The 15,507-nt window shown below is 39.3% G+C and overlaps 1 protein-coding gene across 7 annotated transcripts in view; it reads right to left on the reverse strand.

Moving 5' to 3' along the window:
* The window catches only part of Ogdh (oxoglutarate dehydrogenase), a 62,628-nt gene that overhangs the window by 19,809 nt on the left and 27,312 nt on the right, over positions 1-15,507 (reverse strand). For 5 of the 7 annotated variants that reach the window (XM_055624330.1, XM_055624333.1, XM_055624331.1 and 2 more), the window contains 2 exons: positions 10,119-10,163; positions 835-950 (listed from right to left, as the gene is read on the reverse strand). In XM_055624330.1, the coding sequence (XP_055480305.1) occupies positions 835-950; positions 10,119-10,163 (161 nt within the window). The remainder of the gene's footprint in view (positions 1-834; positions 951-10,118; positions 10,164-15,507) is intronic. The other 2 variants (XM_055624334.1, XM_055624335.1) reach the window with 1 other exon arrangement.

A 15,507-nucleotide genomic window follows, 5' to 3' on the forward strand; every position in this document is an offset into this window, starting at 1 on the left:
GCTAAAGTTATCCACATACTTTGCTCATTTCAAATGGTCAATAGTTCTGTAGACTAGGCTGGACTCAAACTGAGAGATCTGCCTCCTGAGTGCTAGGCTTAAAGGTGTGTGTCACCACCACCCAGCTTCAGGTGCTCACTGGTTAATAGGTGGCTCCCATGCTGAAAAAAGCAGAGTGGATAGCATGACCAGTGTAGTCACAATGATGCACAGGTGGACCCAAAGTCAATTCACATTGGATTAATCCTGAACATTTCCTCAAGCTGACTGTTCCTTAACTGTTCCTTCCTGATACTGATACAAGCAGTTTCCATTCCTTGCTCTCCCAGGGGATCATCAAGGAGGAAGTAAGGCAGCTCCTAGCTGTGATGCTTTCAACAAACACAGAAAAATGTCCCATTTGATATTCAAATATTTTCTACTACTCATGTGCTAAGTGTAAAAGATGAGCTCAGTGGAACAAACATTCATCACTGGAGGATGGAAAGGCTCAAGCCAGGCTGACTCTAATGTCCAACCATGGCAGGAGCTGTGCTGTAAACTGTTTAGCCGGGCGCCGTGGTGCACACTGTAATCCTAGCACTCAGCGGGGCAGAGGCAGGCAGATCTCTGTGAGTTCGAGGCCAGCCTGGTCTACAAAGTGAGTCCAGGACATACATAGAGAAACCCTGTCTCAAAAACAAACAAAACAAAAATTTAAAAGTAGGTTTCTAGCTATAAAACAGAAAAAAAAAAAAAAAAAGGTTATCTCTCTATTTTTTAAAAACATAGGACCAAAACCAAACAGATAGGCTAACTTTGAGTCTGTCAGCTCTTCCTAAGAACTGTCCTTACCTCCAGCCGACGGATGATCTCCCGCAGAGGAAGTGCTGACTCTTGTCCCCCGATGAAAGTGGTGGTGGGCAAACGGAAGACCTTGTCAAGGTCAGACTCATCTAGGCCATAGAATCCTACAGACGATGAGGGACAAGGCATAGCCATGCAGGGGTCACAGTTTACAAGAAGGAAAGAGAAGGGATGCCCCAAGGAGCAAAAAAAGAAAAAAAAAAAAATCACATACCCCTGATATATATATATGAAAACAAGCAATGTTTACCATCAAATCCAGAAATTTTAACAATAACTGCACACTAAGATTATTACTAGGTCAACTAGAATAAAGCTATTATGCACGTATTAGTCCAGTGTTTGGCAATTACTTACAATTAAGAGTTAAATTTATTTAAAGGTCCCAAGATAAAAGCCAATTTTGGGAGGTGGAAAGAGCCACAAGAAATCAATCAAAAAGTAAATAAAAAGTTAAGAGAATTATAGTAGGAAATGAGGAACTGATAGAGAAACAGCAGATCATGAGTCATTTAACAGTAATATGAGTATATATTACAAAGTGACAAAGAGCTGGCGTCTACAAAGTAAGGGTGAAATAGTCACTAGGAATCAAGCAACTTGTAGGAGAACTATCCTTCAGGGTACAACCAAGGTAGCAAAGAAAAGGTAAACAGCTGTTAGGCTTGGATTAAGGGCAAGCCTCTTTCCCTTGAATACCCAAACTGTTAGATATTCTAGGTGTATTCTGTGGTGCTAGTCAATTACAGGTCTACCTTTCACTTTCCCTATCCACTCTTCCTGAAGCACTCACTACAGCGAAGATGCCTCTTCATCTGAAAGCTGTTTCAAACTCTTTTCTTCAGCATCATGCTTGTTTCATCTCAGAATCATTAAAGGTGCAAACTATCAAATGACACCACAGGTTTGCTTTACAGTTTGTCACTTACTCTGAGATAATCTATCCATTCAAGAAGGTAAAGAGCACAATACAAGAGTCACTTGAATACCTGGTGCCAAGCACTTTCTCAGGCTCCAGAAATGAGAACAGAATGAGCAGACAGTGTGCAAAGCTTGACATCTGACTACCCAAGATAAAACAGTCTCATTGTTTCCTGTCTGAATTAAGTATAAATAAGGGCTGATGTGAGATCCATGAATCAGGGAACCAGATTAATGCAAGGAGCTTGCAAACACAAACATGGACATAAATCTCCAGGTAACTTTTTTTTTTTTTTCGTCCCAACAATTGCTATTTAGCTCTGAAATGGCCTTGCTATGTAGACCAGGTTGGCCTTGAACTTTAGGTAATCTTTTTGCCTGTCTTTTGGGTAGTAGAATTACAGGGGTGCACTAACATGCCTGATTCTCAGGAGGATTATAGAAACCCCTTTTCAGTCTTCAACATCAGTGGCCCAGGAATCTCATGATTCTTATTCAAGTTAGGTTGGGGTATTACATCCTCTTTTTCTCTCTCCTCTTTGAGACAGTGTCTCTGTACATAGCCCTAGCTGTCCTCAGAGATATGCCCACTTCTGCCTAAGTGCTGAGATTAAAGACATTCACCATCATGCCCAGCTGGGGTACTACATCCTTAAGTCTTAAAAAGCTCTTTTAATTTAATTAAAACAAGAGCAAAACAAAAACACCACCCCCAAACCCAAAACCTAAAGGAAGATGGTGGTGAGAGTGGTTTACCTATTCATTTGCTTTTCTTGTTATTTTTTTTTTATCATCAATAAAGGAACAGCAGTTATGGGCTTATAGGAAGCACAAAGCTCTTGCTTCTTATAACCCAGATTGCAAGCAACAGCCCCACGTGTGTATGAAGAAAAAATAAAATATTTTCTGCATGTGTGTTTTTTTAAAACAAATTTTAAAGATTTATTTATATTATGTATATGGGTGCTTTATCTGCATGTACACCTGCACACCAGAAGAGGGCATCAGATTGTGATATAGATGGTGGTGAGCAACCATGTGGTTGCTGGGAATTGAACTCAGGACCTCTGGAAGAGACAGTGTTCTTAACCACTGAGCCGTCTCTCCAGCCCTGGAGTTGTACATTTTCAGACAGGCTCATGTTATACAGACCAAACTTGCCTCGATCCAGCAGCAGTTCTCCAGTATCAGCCTCCTAAATGCTTTGACTACAGGTATGTATCACCATGCTTGGTTTAATAAAATTATTTGAGAAAATTTCCCAGGTTTACAAAAGTCAGCCCAGGCCAGGCATAGTTATTATAATCCCAGCACTTTGGAGGTGAAGGCAAGAAGATCAAGAACTCAAGATCAGTGTAGGTTACAGGAAGACTGTATCTCAAAACAAACAAAAACAATCACCAAATTAAAAAAAAAAAAAAACAAAAAAAGACAAAATACCGGAAATCTCAAATTAGGGGGAAGACCAGAGGACCAGACTGTCAAAACAGTACACTGTGTAGTATAGCAAACACTCAGGTTGTAATGCTAACCAGTTACACAAACACCCCAGATGAGAGCTGTGCTGCTACAGCACCAGCATGAAGAACTAGTAAAGGAGGCATGTAACACACCTCAAGTGTCCATTGTCACTCACAGTTCTTGGGCCTCACTGACCAGCATCAGAAAGGCTCGATCCATTTCTAGATCATCAGTCACATGTATGCTTTGGGCAGGTAAAAAAAAAAAAAAAAAAAAAAAAAAAAAAAAAAAAAAAAAAAAATCACTCTTTTCTTTCTGTTTCTTTACTAATTCCAACTAAAAACTCTAGACTTTGTATGTAGAAACAAAAGGTAAGATAACCAAGCCTGTCGAAAGGCCAAAAGAAGGCAGATACATCCAGGGAAGTCTCTGGGTTCTCTTCTGCTCCCACATCCCAGACACAGAGTAGAGAATCAGCAGCAGAGAAATCTTAAGAAGTGCCGACCAATAAACAAACAAACAAACAAATAAATAAATAGCAGATAACAAAGCCACACAAATGTTGCTCTATGTGAAGATGGGGAAGAGGAGCTTCACAAGACCAGAAAACTTGAGACAATTCCTGCTGCATGCTGCTACTAATTTGTTACAAGCCTGGAACAACCACACTGAGGTTTTAGGGAAGACCCAAGAGTGAGTCTAAAAGTGCCTTTCTGAGACTAAAATAGGAACAAGGTAGTGCCTGTGACAGAAGCTGTGTCCAGAGAAGATCTGTTATGACAGACTTATATAAGATCCAAAAACTCACAATACCAAAATGTCTTTGTTTGCATTAAAAAAATTTCAAAACACACAAGAGAGCTGGTGAGATGGATCAGTGGGTAAAGGCGCTTGCCACCAAGACAGAGGAACTCTCCGCAGGTCCCATGTAGTGGAAGGAGAGAACAGATTCCCTCAAGGTGTCTTCAGATGGCCACAGTAGCCCCACACACTAAAAGACCTTGGTGATTGGCACAGCAGTTCATTCCAGCACTTGGGAAGTAAGTAGAAGGATAAAGGGGTTAAGGTCAGTCTTGAGTACACAATGAATTTGAGGTCAGCCTAGGCTACGTGAAAAAACAAAAACATACAAATAATTATCATTGTCATCCTACTATATATAATTCTACATTTGGAGACAAATAGGAGGATCTCAGTGAGTATCACTGTATTGCAATCCTGTCCCCCAAAAGCAAGAATATTTTAGAATGAGTAGGAAACAATAACAAATATCTATCAGACACATGTTAGAGTCACTTAAGAATCAAATAAAAGGGGCTGAAGAGATGGCTCAAAGGTTAAGAGCTCTGTCTGCTCTTCCAAAGGTCCTGAGTTCAATTCCCAGCAACCACATGGTGGTTCATGACCATTTATAATAGGATCTGGTGTTCTCTTCTGCCCTACAGATGAATATGCAGACAGAACATTGTATACATAATAAAAGAAGAATCAAATAAAGCCATTTCAAAACCATTTCAATGAGTAATTACAAATATTACAGTGACAAAATGCTGAGCTACAAAATTAGCAAAAACTAAAAACATACTAAAACAGCAGATGGAGGGGCCAGTGAGATGGCTCAGTGGGTAAATTATCTGTCACCAAAACATTATGATCTGAGCTCAGTCCCCAGATGGTAGGAGAAAACCATCTCCTAAAAACTGTCCTGACCTCCTCATTTGCACCACAGCACGTGTGCCCTCACATGTACACACACCCATAAAAATTAGCGAATATATATATATTTTTTAATTTTATTTTTTTCTTATCTGTTACATTTTATTAACTCTGTATCCCAGCTGTATCCCACTCCCTGCGAATATATTTTTTAAAAGGAAATAAAAAAAAACCAACACAAATTCAGTAGACAGGTACAATGGAAGGTAGAGTATTAGATCTGAAGCTGGAGAAGCCCCCCACTGGATGAAATCGAACATTAGAAAGCACCGAGGACACCTGATACTATAATGAAAGATGCCCATTCATGTGAAGGCAAATTCCTGAAAGAGAGTACCTGAAAAGGTACTAAAAAATGGCTGAAAAATTCCTAAATACAACAAAAAATTAAACTCTTGGATTCAGGAAGCTGATTGAATATATAGGATAAGCCCCAGATGCCAAAACATAATAAACCTGAGAAATTTAAAATAAAGAAGAGTCTCCACTTACAGAGAAAACCACACTAAACCAAATGAGTTTTTTCATCATAAATTCTAGAAGCTAGAAGTAAGTAATACATTGCTCCATAAATTAAAGAAATCATGTCTACTTAGGGGAAATTAAGACACAAAACAAATACCCCCACCCCAAGAATCAGCCAAGAGCACACAGGATGGCCCTAAAAAAATGGCCAAAGTCTTCAGACAGGAGGAGACAAGATAAAGAAGCAATCTCACAAAGGGTGAAAGACCACACAAAGCAGGAGTAAACAGAACAGACATTCCTGTTCTTTGTGGGACTGCTAAATAATATTTGGTGGTTGAGGCAAATGTCTAACCCCGTCTAGTGCTGTTCCATTTCGAATGTATGTAGAAAAATGTTTAAAACAGACATAAGGAGATAAAAAGAGGTAAGTTTTCTATTCCAACTGAACTGGTGAAATAATGACATAAGTAGACTGATCTATTATGCCTACTGTAGAGCAACAAAAAGAGCTACAAATAGATACATGCATAAAGGTCAGACTTTGTAAAAAATCCAGGGGCTGGGAAGATGGTTCAGTGGGTAAAGGTGCTGGCCATACAAGACTGACAACCTGGGTTTAACTCCTAGAACTCACGTAAAGGTGGAAGGAGAGAACTAACTCTGTAAGTTGTCTTCTGATCCCCATGTCTGTACCATGGCTTGTATATGCCCCCTCCTGACCCTCATAATACATTTTTCTAAACACCCATAGACAAACAGAAAGTAAAAGCCAAAAAAAAAAAAAAAAAAAAAAAAAAAAAAAAGAAATCCCTTTACTTGTTTTTCAAGAATAAAGATATTCTACAGTGACACTTATAATCCTCCTCCCCTTTGCCTTATACTAAATAAATTAGAATTTCCCCAGGAGTTTGTCCTGGAAAAAGGAAAAGGCTGAAGCTTGGTGCCAGGAGGAGCAGTAGCTTGTCTCTTGGAAAGAGATTCCACACAGTTCTGACAACCTGTCAGACCATCAGAATTGAAATTATGATGGGTGGGACCAGACCTTGACCAGGCTGCTAAGTTATGCATAGCTCTTACCCTCTTACTTAAACCTAAACTTCATGTCAGGATCCCAAAGATGGTCTTGGGAGGGTCACTGGATCTCTTTATTCCTCTTTCCACCGTGACCACTTTACATAAATCTTCTTTTTCTGCTTTTCACCATTATTTTTGTTTGTTTGGTGGTTGTTGTTTTGTTTGTTTTCTGAGACAGGGTTTATTCTGTGTAGTCTAGATTGTCTTGGAACTCTCTTTGTAGACCATGCTGGCCGAGAACTCACAGAGATCTACTTGCCTCTGCTTCCAGAGTAAAGGGATTAAAGGCATGTGCTACCACAACTGGCTTTACTTTTTTCTTTAATTGGCCTTTGAGGATAAGTAGCTGACCCTAACTTGTTAGGGCTGGCAGGGCCCTGGCTCTGACACTAACAACTCCAATAACAAAATGAAAAACAGAAAAAACCAGGAAAGAATAAAATGGCACACTTACGCTCTTAATATATCAGTACCCACACTAAATATAAATAACACTAAGTGTAAAGAATTGGCAGAGTAGATTTTAAAAGACTAACAAAACAAAAACTCTACAGAAAGACTAGGACAAAAGCACATGAGTGTTTGTAAGAACAATCTTATAATACTATGACACGGACAGACAGAAAAAAGTAGAAAAATATACTCTGCAAACATCAAGCCAATAAAAGTGGGGAATATTGGTATCAGATAGGGTAGAGTAAAACATTATTGGGAGAACAGAAAGATACTATATTATAACAAAAGAGTCAATATACTGAGAAGACAGCAATCCTAAATGCAGTAGATTATATATACATATATTATATAAAAATAAAAAATATAAAATAAAAAAAAGCTTGTATTCCCAACACTGAGGACAAGGCAGGAAGACGGCTACAGGTTTTGAGGCTAGCCTGGGTTACATATAGTGAATTCAAGGACAACGTGGGCGACACAGTGAGACCATGTCTCTTCCCCCATCCCCCCCCAAAAAAAAGAAAACAAAAGCTATCAACTATCTAAACCGAAATTAATGAGGGACTCAAAGAAACAGACAAATCTACATAGGTAATTGAAGATTTCAACACTCTTCTCCCATTTAAAAAAAAAATCAGAAAATTGTTATAGATCTAGGAGAACAAAGTTCAAACAAGATCTAACTGATGTTTAAAGAACACTACACCTAATGTTGCTTAAACATTCTTTTCAGGTGACTGTGAGCCACATGTCAAGACTGATGATGGCCATTAACACTAACATAATATGTAGAAGGACTGAGAGCTTAGTATAATCAATTTAGAAACCAATAACAGATACTAAACAATAAACACTACTAAATAAACCAAAGGTATTAAAAACAAAACAAAAGCATGAGGGCAAAGGTACTGAATTTATCAAAACATGTAGGAAATCTGAAGGACTACCAAGATAAAAGCTTACAGTAGGAAAATGCATACATCAGAAAATTTAAAAAGACTTTAATCAATAATCTAAGTACCTAACCCTGGCCTCAGGACTAGAGGAGGGAAGAACAAAACAAAAACCAACAAAAAAAGATGTAAAAAACCAAAAGAACAGATATCAATGCAATTGAGGAGCACAAAGCAATAGTGAAAACCCAGGGAAACAAAGGGCAATTTCTCTAAAAGATCAGTACAATGACAAACTCAGACAACACAATTTACATATGTCAGGAATGAAACATGAGGTCACTAAAGACCCTAAGGTAACAAAAAAATTAAAAGTATCTCTAGGTATTTTACAACTTAGAAGAAATGAACCACGGAGGAACATTTCTCAATTTCCCTGTAAGTTTAACCTGATTCTTAACAAAACGTCGATAAGGTTTTATGTAGACAGAAACACTTAACTCTAAAAGACTCTAAAACTGTCACAATAACTGTAAAAATAAAGCTTAATAGCCACAATAATATAAATATGACACTGGTGGTAGTATACATACAACTAAAGGAAAACAAAAATCCAAAATAAGCTCACACATCTAAGACTTAATACGTTTTTTTAAAAAATGTATTATACTTATTTGTGTATGTGAGACACACATGCTCCAAGGCAGGCATGTGGAGGTCAGAGGCTCTCTCCTTCTACCCTTGGGAATGAAACTTGAGTATGTCAGGCTTGGCTGCAGGTGCCTTTACTCACCAGCCAGATCCTACTTATTTAAAAAAAAAAAAAAAAAAAAAGTACAAAAATCTCACTGAAGGAGAATTTCCAGCTAACAATGCCAAAACAATTAAACTATGGGCAAAATAAATATTTAAGTAAATCTCAATGTAGACACTGATCTTATACATAAATAAATTCAAAATGGATTCTTGACTTATTTAAAATTATAACACATTTACACTTTACAATGTTTTATAATTTTCAATTTAATTTACAATTATAAAACATTTACAGCCCAAGGCACTCCTGCCTTGCCCTTGAAGTGGTAGGATTACAGGTGCAGTCCACTGTGTTCATCAAAATATACAAGGAGAGTGCTCTGGGATCTAAGGCTAAGAGAAAAGTTAAAATTGACAACAAAAAGCACAATATGATGAAAAAATGTAATAAGCTACACATCATAAAAATAAACCCTTTTGCTCTGTAAAAGACCAGAGGTCTTCAACATGTGACTTCTTTTAAACAACTGCATTTCCATGCCATGGGACACTAACAACCTAGTGTACCTTTACAAAACTAACCTGAAGGAAAAACGGCAACCTCAGAATGTGACATATTGTAGTTCCATTTTTATAGCACTCATAAAATGACAAATTACAGAAATGAAGAAGACAAGAGTAGTTGCCAGGGGTTAAGCATTGTGGTAGGATAAGAGGCGAAGGATTCTAAGTCTTGATCCTTGTATGACGTGTGCTAGAGTCACAACTATAACCCTGGGAATACTTACTAAAGGTTTTGAAAGTCATTACTTCTTACAACTCTATGAGTCTGCACTTGCTCAAAATGCAAAGTTTAATATCTCATAGATACTATAAATAAGACAGAGGAAAAGAAAAATGTCTTAAGAGAAGCCTGAAGGGAAAGAAACTGGCCATGAGAGTGAAGGGTAGGTAGAGAAGATAGCAGGCAGATGGCCCCACCACCTCAACTCTGGATTCCTCAAGGGCATTCTGCCTAGAAACAAGGATCACGAAGCATTCCCAGAAAGCTTTTACTAATACTCCAGTTGTCTTTTAATCAGAGAACAGTTTAGGGACCTTGTTCAAAATACCCTGGAAGCAGAATCTGAAGGAATCCAGAGTCTAGCAAAAACCACAAACAGAATGGAAAGGACAGGACAAGCCACCATGCAGAGCTAATGTGGCCTCAGGCCCCCAGTTGGCTCCAGCGGGAGCTGAGGGTGAAAAATGGTACACATGGAAGTTTGCTGCAAAGTGATATTGAAGCATGTGTAAGATGAAAATGCTCCTCAGAACACAAAATGAACAGAAACAAGCCCACATGGGGTCACAGCTCTACTTGGTTAATAACTAAGTGAAGAAAAAAAAAAAGTATTTTAAAACAACTGTAAAACACGGATAGATGTTTTGTCAACTTTCCCAAAATCACATGCTAGGAAAAGTTGTACATCCTATTCAAACGAAGTCCTCAACTCCAGAAAGGTGAAAGGCTCATTATTTTCATACCTCCTACTGTTAGCATTCGAAGTCGTTCCTTGAAAACTGCAAGATCTGAGAGGCAGAGTGGGGTAGCATGGGTGAGCGCAGAAGGAAAAAGACAGGTGAGAGTTAGTTTAAAACCTCAACACCAAAATCCTACACCATCACCACAGAAATAGGAAACACAGACAGTCACACGGGCAGAGGGATGGAGGGACGGATGGATGGATATGGACACACATGCACACAGACACACACAAACACATACACACGAAGAGACAAAGATGGGTTTTGTGATGAGGGGTTCAACTGTTGAGACCTGATTTGGTAGAGGTGGGACCTGCTCATGGAAGAGCTGGAATAAGGTAAATCTAAAGGCAGGAAGGCCACTCCTCCAAATCTGGGAAGCCACCAGGCAGTATCACTTGATCCCACTGCTCTAACCTACCCTCAAGAAGCTGCTGACAGAGTGCTTACTGGGAAGTTACACATATTTCTGGACCACTATGTGGGAGAGATAGAGGAAAAGAAAGTGAGAAGACCTGATTTGAGTAGCTATCTTTCAGATAGCAGTTGATTCTAAAGGAAGACCTTTAGTCTAGTCTTCCTGTATAAGATGGCAGAACTGGAACAGAAGAACCCAACAGCCAAAACCATCCTAAGAACCTTAACTACACATAGCTACATGGGACTTTACACTACCTACTATGTGTGAGCTTTCAGGCTTTCTACCCCAACTTTCCTGGCCACCAGAGCAAAGCATTTACCAGACACACAAAACTCTTCACTCAGAGCCATGGTCATTTCACTGGTCAGGGTGTGCAGATGAAGGGCAGGCAAGTGATTCCCTTCAAGTGGAGGGTTCAAGCTGATTGAAGAGATTCCAGTGAGCAAGCAGTCTCATTAAGATGCCTACACTGTGCAAACGCCAGACAAAGCTCTGCCTTCTTCTCCTAGGAGTATCCATCTAAGACCTGAGCATCCATGTTCTGTACAAAAGCAGCAATGCTCTGCCTGAGGTAAGGATGAAGATTTTATGGTTTTTTTCCTTGGGTCTTTAGGAATCAAGACAGACTAGGTCAACACTATTAGTCATCCTGTGGAACTCATACATAGGGAGGGTCTCAAAAGAAACTGAAATTGCTCTTGTTAAAAAAAAAATCTGAATACAGTATGGGATAGTGCTTACTATCTGGCTATTGGGTATGTAGATACTTTTATCTCTTTTCTCTTTCTCTCTCTCCCCCTCTCTCTCTTTCCTTTTTATCTGGCTACTGGGTATGTAGATAATTTTATTTCTTTTCTCTCTCCTTCTTTTCTTTCCTTCCTTCCTTCTTTCTTTCTCCTAGCGTATCCATACACTTTGGAGTCTTTTTAGCAATTACTTTTAGAGTACAGGCATGCCAATGGAGTAGACAAAACCTGTCAGGGTACAGGTGAGTCACTTCTAAAAGATGCAGGATACTTACATGGGGTAAGAGTAATAGGTTTGCCAGTTCGTGGCCATAACCAAAAAAATCCCTGTTAAACACCTAGTGTCTTTCTAGTCTTGATGCCCTTGAACTACAACTTCAGGAGACCTTCACCTAAGGAAGTTTATTTGTGACTATGCTCCAGCTGAGGTACAACATGTTGGACACAGCAGGCAATGTCTGCTAAATAAACTATTACTCCAAGATTATGATAAAAAGCAATTCTAGAACCAGGTGGTGTGTTATACACATGGAGTCTCAGCCATCTGAAAGGCTGAAGTGGGATGGTCACTGAACATATGGTTTTGAGACCAACCTGAGCAACAAGAATGACTGCAGCTAAAAAAAAAAAAAAAAGACCCAAAAAACAAACAAAAAAATAATCATACTGAGTTTTCAGCTCATTCTTCTCAACGCACCAATAAAATTAGAAGGGTGTACAGGAACACTGACATACTGTGCCTAATGCCACAAAGGCAAATGCAAATTCATTTAAGCTGAATTTCTGACATTTAGCTTGAAAGTCAGTAAGTCCAAAACTAAGTTCATATCCTAATATTAACAGGAATTTACAAACACTAAAGGGGTATGTTTGAGAATTTTCATATTATCCTTACATTTGTTTACAGATGTTAATCTGAATCCTTTAATGATATTTAAATTTCAGATTAGGAAAAATAATGAATTTGTCCCTGTGAGAAGTTACTGTGGAATATGTAACAGAAGTCACAAAGGATGGCAATTTTAGGCAGGTATTTAGTCCAGGTACTATACTTGAAAGAAAAGACTGAGGACAAGAGTCAATGGGTACAAGATGTCAACTCTCCCCTCACCATGTCAAACTGAGCAAGAATGAGTAGCACAGAGTGCAAATCCTGAGACAACAAGCAGCACACTACAGTCAGCACTGCAGGTTGATTTGTTTCTGATTAAATAAACTGTGTATCTCCAAAAGATGACAATGATGAAGGCTCACTGTCTGGACCTGTCCACTTATAACAACACTGTCATCTTGCAATACACACTTGTTTCCTAGTACCTGAACCCATAGGCCTTCTTTAGGGTCATCTAACAAAAGCCCCCTTTAGCCTTCCTGCCAGGAGACAGTGGGATGCTTTACTCTCATTACCACAGAATCAGAAAACACAGAGAGCAAAGCAAAGGTGTGGATGACAGAAAATGTGTTCACAAAGGAAGCATGGTCAACCTCATACAAATTAAAATGGCCCTCCAGCGGCTTACTTAGAACCTGACCCCAACTGAGTACATTACAGAAAAAGGCATCCCTAGACATCCCCAGACATCATGAGCACAATCATGGACTATAACCCGTAACTAACTTGGGAACAGCTCTAAAATTAATCTTTAAAATTTTAATGAAAAGCCTGTAGTCCTAGTTATTCAAGAGGCTAAGGCAGTAGGGCCCTCTGAGACCAGCCTAAATAAGAGGGGTGGGGGAAAGAGGAAGAAGTAGAAGGCAGAGAGACAGACAAGAAGGAGAAAGATACCAAATGTGGTGCTGACTCAAAAAATGTTAGGCCAGAATTCCAGAAAAAGAAGGATCAAGTTCAAAGCCACAGTGGCTTAAACAGAGTTTTCAATATTGGGATGCACCTCTCTGCACAGCTTAATCCTGAATTAAGTGATACCTTAGGTAGTACCACCACATCTGTCTGGAAGATGGGATGATGATGAGACACAACAAGGTTAATCATCTAGCTGAAGCTCATCCGGTTAGGGATTATAAAGCTTGTATTCATATGAGGAGATACTGGAACTTGAGTACTGTCCAAACTCACATCAAACCCGTGTATATCAAGGGTAGTTTCTTAAAGTACTTTTCCTACAGTTTCAAATGTTTAACAACTGACACCTTTTTAACCTACACATATATTTATGTCACACCATTTAAAATTCATAGCATCAGGGATGGGATTTAGGGGGAAGCTAGCCATGGCAAAGGGCTGCATTAATCAACCTGTGGAAAACCTGAAGTTCCAGACCAGTCAGGGATATACGGAGAGTTCGAGATCTGCTTAGGGCTTTAATTTTTCTTATTAAAATAAAAACTTAGTGGATTAGGTGGCACATCTTTGTAATCCCAAAACCAGAGATAGAAGTAGGAAAATTAGAAGTATAAGGCTAACCTTGGCTACAGAGCAAGTTTTATGCCAGCCTGGGTGACATGAGACACTATGTGAAAAAACACAGAATCAAATGTGCTTTTCTTTCATTTCTGACTCTTAGTGTACCCACATGTTCCTGTTCACAGGGAGTGGTCTGAAAATTTCAGAACTCTGAGTCATTTCTATATACTTGAGCTTTATGATTTCTAACATCTTCAACTACGATCCTCACAGAAGCACAAAAACATCGAGGACACTATCCAAAGAAGACATGAGGCAAGGCCCCAGGAAGGGAAAATAAATAAATAAATAAATAAATAAATAAATAAATAAATAAATAAATAAATAAATAAATAAATAAATAAAGGCAGGGCAGACTGGTGAAATAGAGACTTAGGAGGCTGGGCTCTGTTGGAATTCCTTAAGGTTTTTTGCCCCTCAAAGACTGCTAGGCTGGGATCCCTGACAGCTTACTTTGACCTACACAGTCTGACAGGACAAAAGACAGCTTGAGGGTCCCCAACTATTCTAACTTAATGCAGGTTCCAGTGGTACAGCAAATGGCCAGTTTTCTCCTCTGCTTTTCTTTAGTACAAATGTTTTATCATAAATGGAAAATAGCATTTTTTGGTCTCTAATCTGATTGATATAGAGGGTGCTCTTCAGAGAAGATGAGGTTCCTGTAAGGTTTCTGCTCAAAGGGCTAAGAAGTCCACAGCCAGAGGCTCACCCTGACCCAAGCACATGGAGGGGACCCTACAGGTCTAGAAGGCTTCAGAGTATTCACTGGACTGAGTAAAGAGAGTGAAGAGTCTTGGGGCTCCCATGTAGGGGAAGGACTAGGAGACAATGAGCAAGAGTTTTCCCAGTGAAGGATGATACGAACAGAGAAAGTACTAGACCACCTAGGAACTACGAAAAAAGTCCACATCTAACGAGCATAAAAATTTCACCACTGAAACCCAGAGCAAGGATGAACTCACACCTAACTCTACAACTGGAATTTGGTTCAGAGGAGGTCCTCTAAACTTTCCTCCTGTGGTATTTTATATCCATGTTTAGGTCAGAGACACCAGAGTTCCTCTTTCTCAAGTTGAGTCATAAAGATTCTTAATCTTTCCCATTCTTCCTATGACAACTGACCATAAATGCCTTGAGCTACCCTTGGATCACATTTAAGGGCTCAGTTTAGAAGGCTCCCACCCTATGCCTAAAAGGAGGGAATGCTAAGAAACATAAGCATTAAACCCTGGTAGATAACTGCATGTTAGCATGGCTGCTCTTGCTTTGATCACACCTGTGCAATAAGGTCTCCATAGAAGCCCACGAGGACAGTATATTCGGGCTGTGTACTGTGAAACATGTGATAGCTGAACAAAACCAAGATGGTGGTGCACTCCAACTCCATGCTACAGAGTATCTAAGACACTTCCAAACTTGCCCTCAGCTTCTCTTTACCTGACTGATTATTTACATCTTAAAATAGCCTTTATAATAGGGGTAAATACATACAAAGTGTTTTGCTGGGTTCCAGTCATGGTGGCACAAACCTTTAATACCGGCACAGAGACAGGTGGATCTGTCTGAGTGAAGCCAGCCTGGTCTACATGGTGAGACTCTGCCTTAAAAAGAAGAAGCGATCTGAACACAAACTTACAGTAAGTCAGCAGTTACTGATGGAGGCAGCCTTGGGAAGTGAGTTCCCATCTTGGATCTGATTCTATTTCCAGGTAGACAGAAGTTAGGTTGTCTTTACATTTATTTGTATGTCTGTCCATCTAACTATCTGCATGTATAGACATGCCACAGTGTAAGTGT

This window comes from Psammomys obesus, unplaced genomic scaffold, assembly GCF_907164565.1.
Source record: "Psammomys obesus unplaced genomic scaffold, mPsaObe1.curated_primary_1811, whole genome shotgun sequence".
Taxonomy (NCBI): Eukaryota; Metazoa; Chordata; class Mammalia; order Rodentia; family Muridae; genus Psammomys; species Psammomys obesus.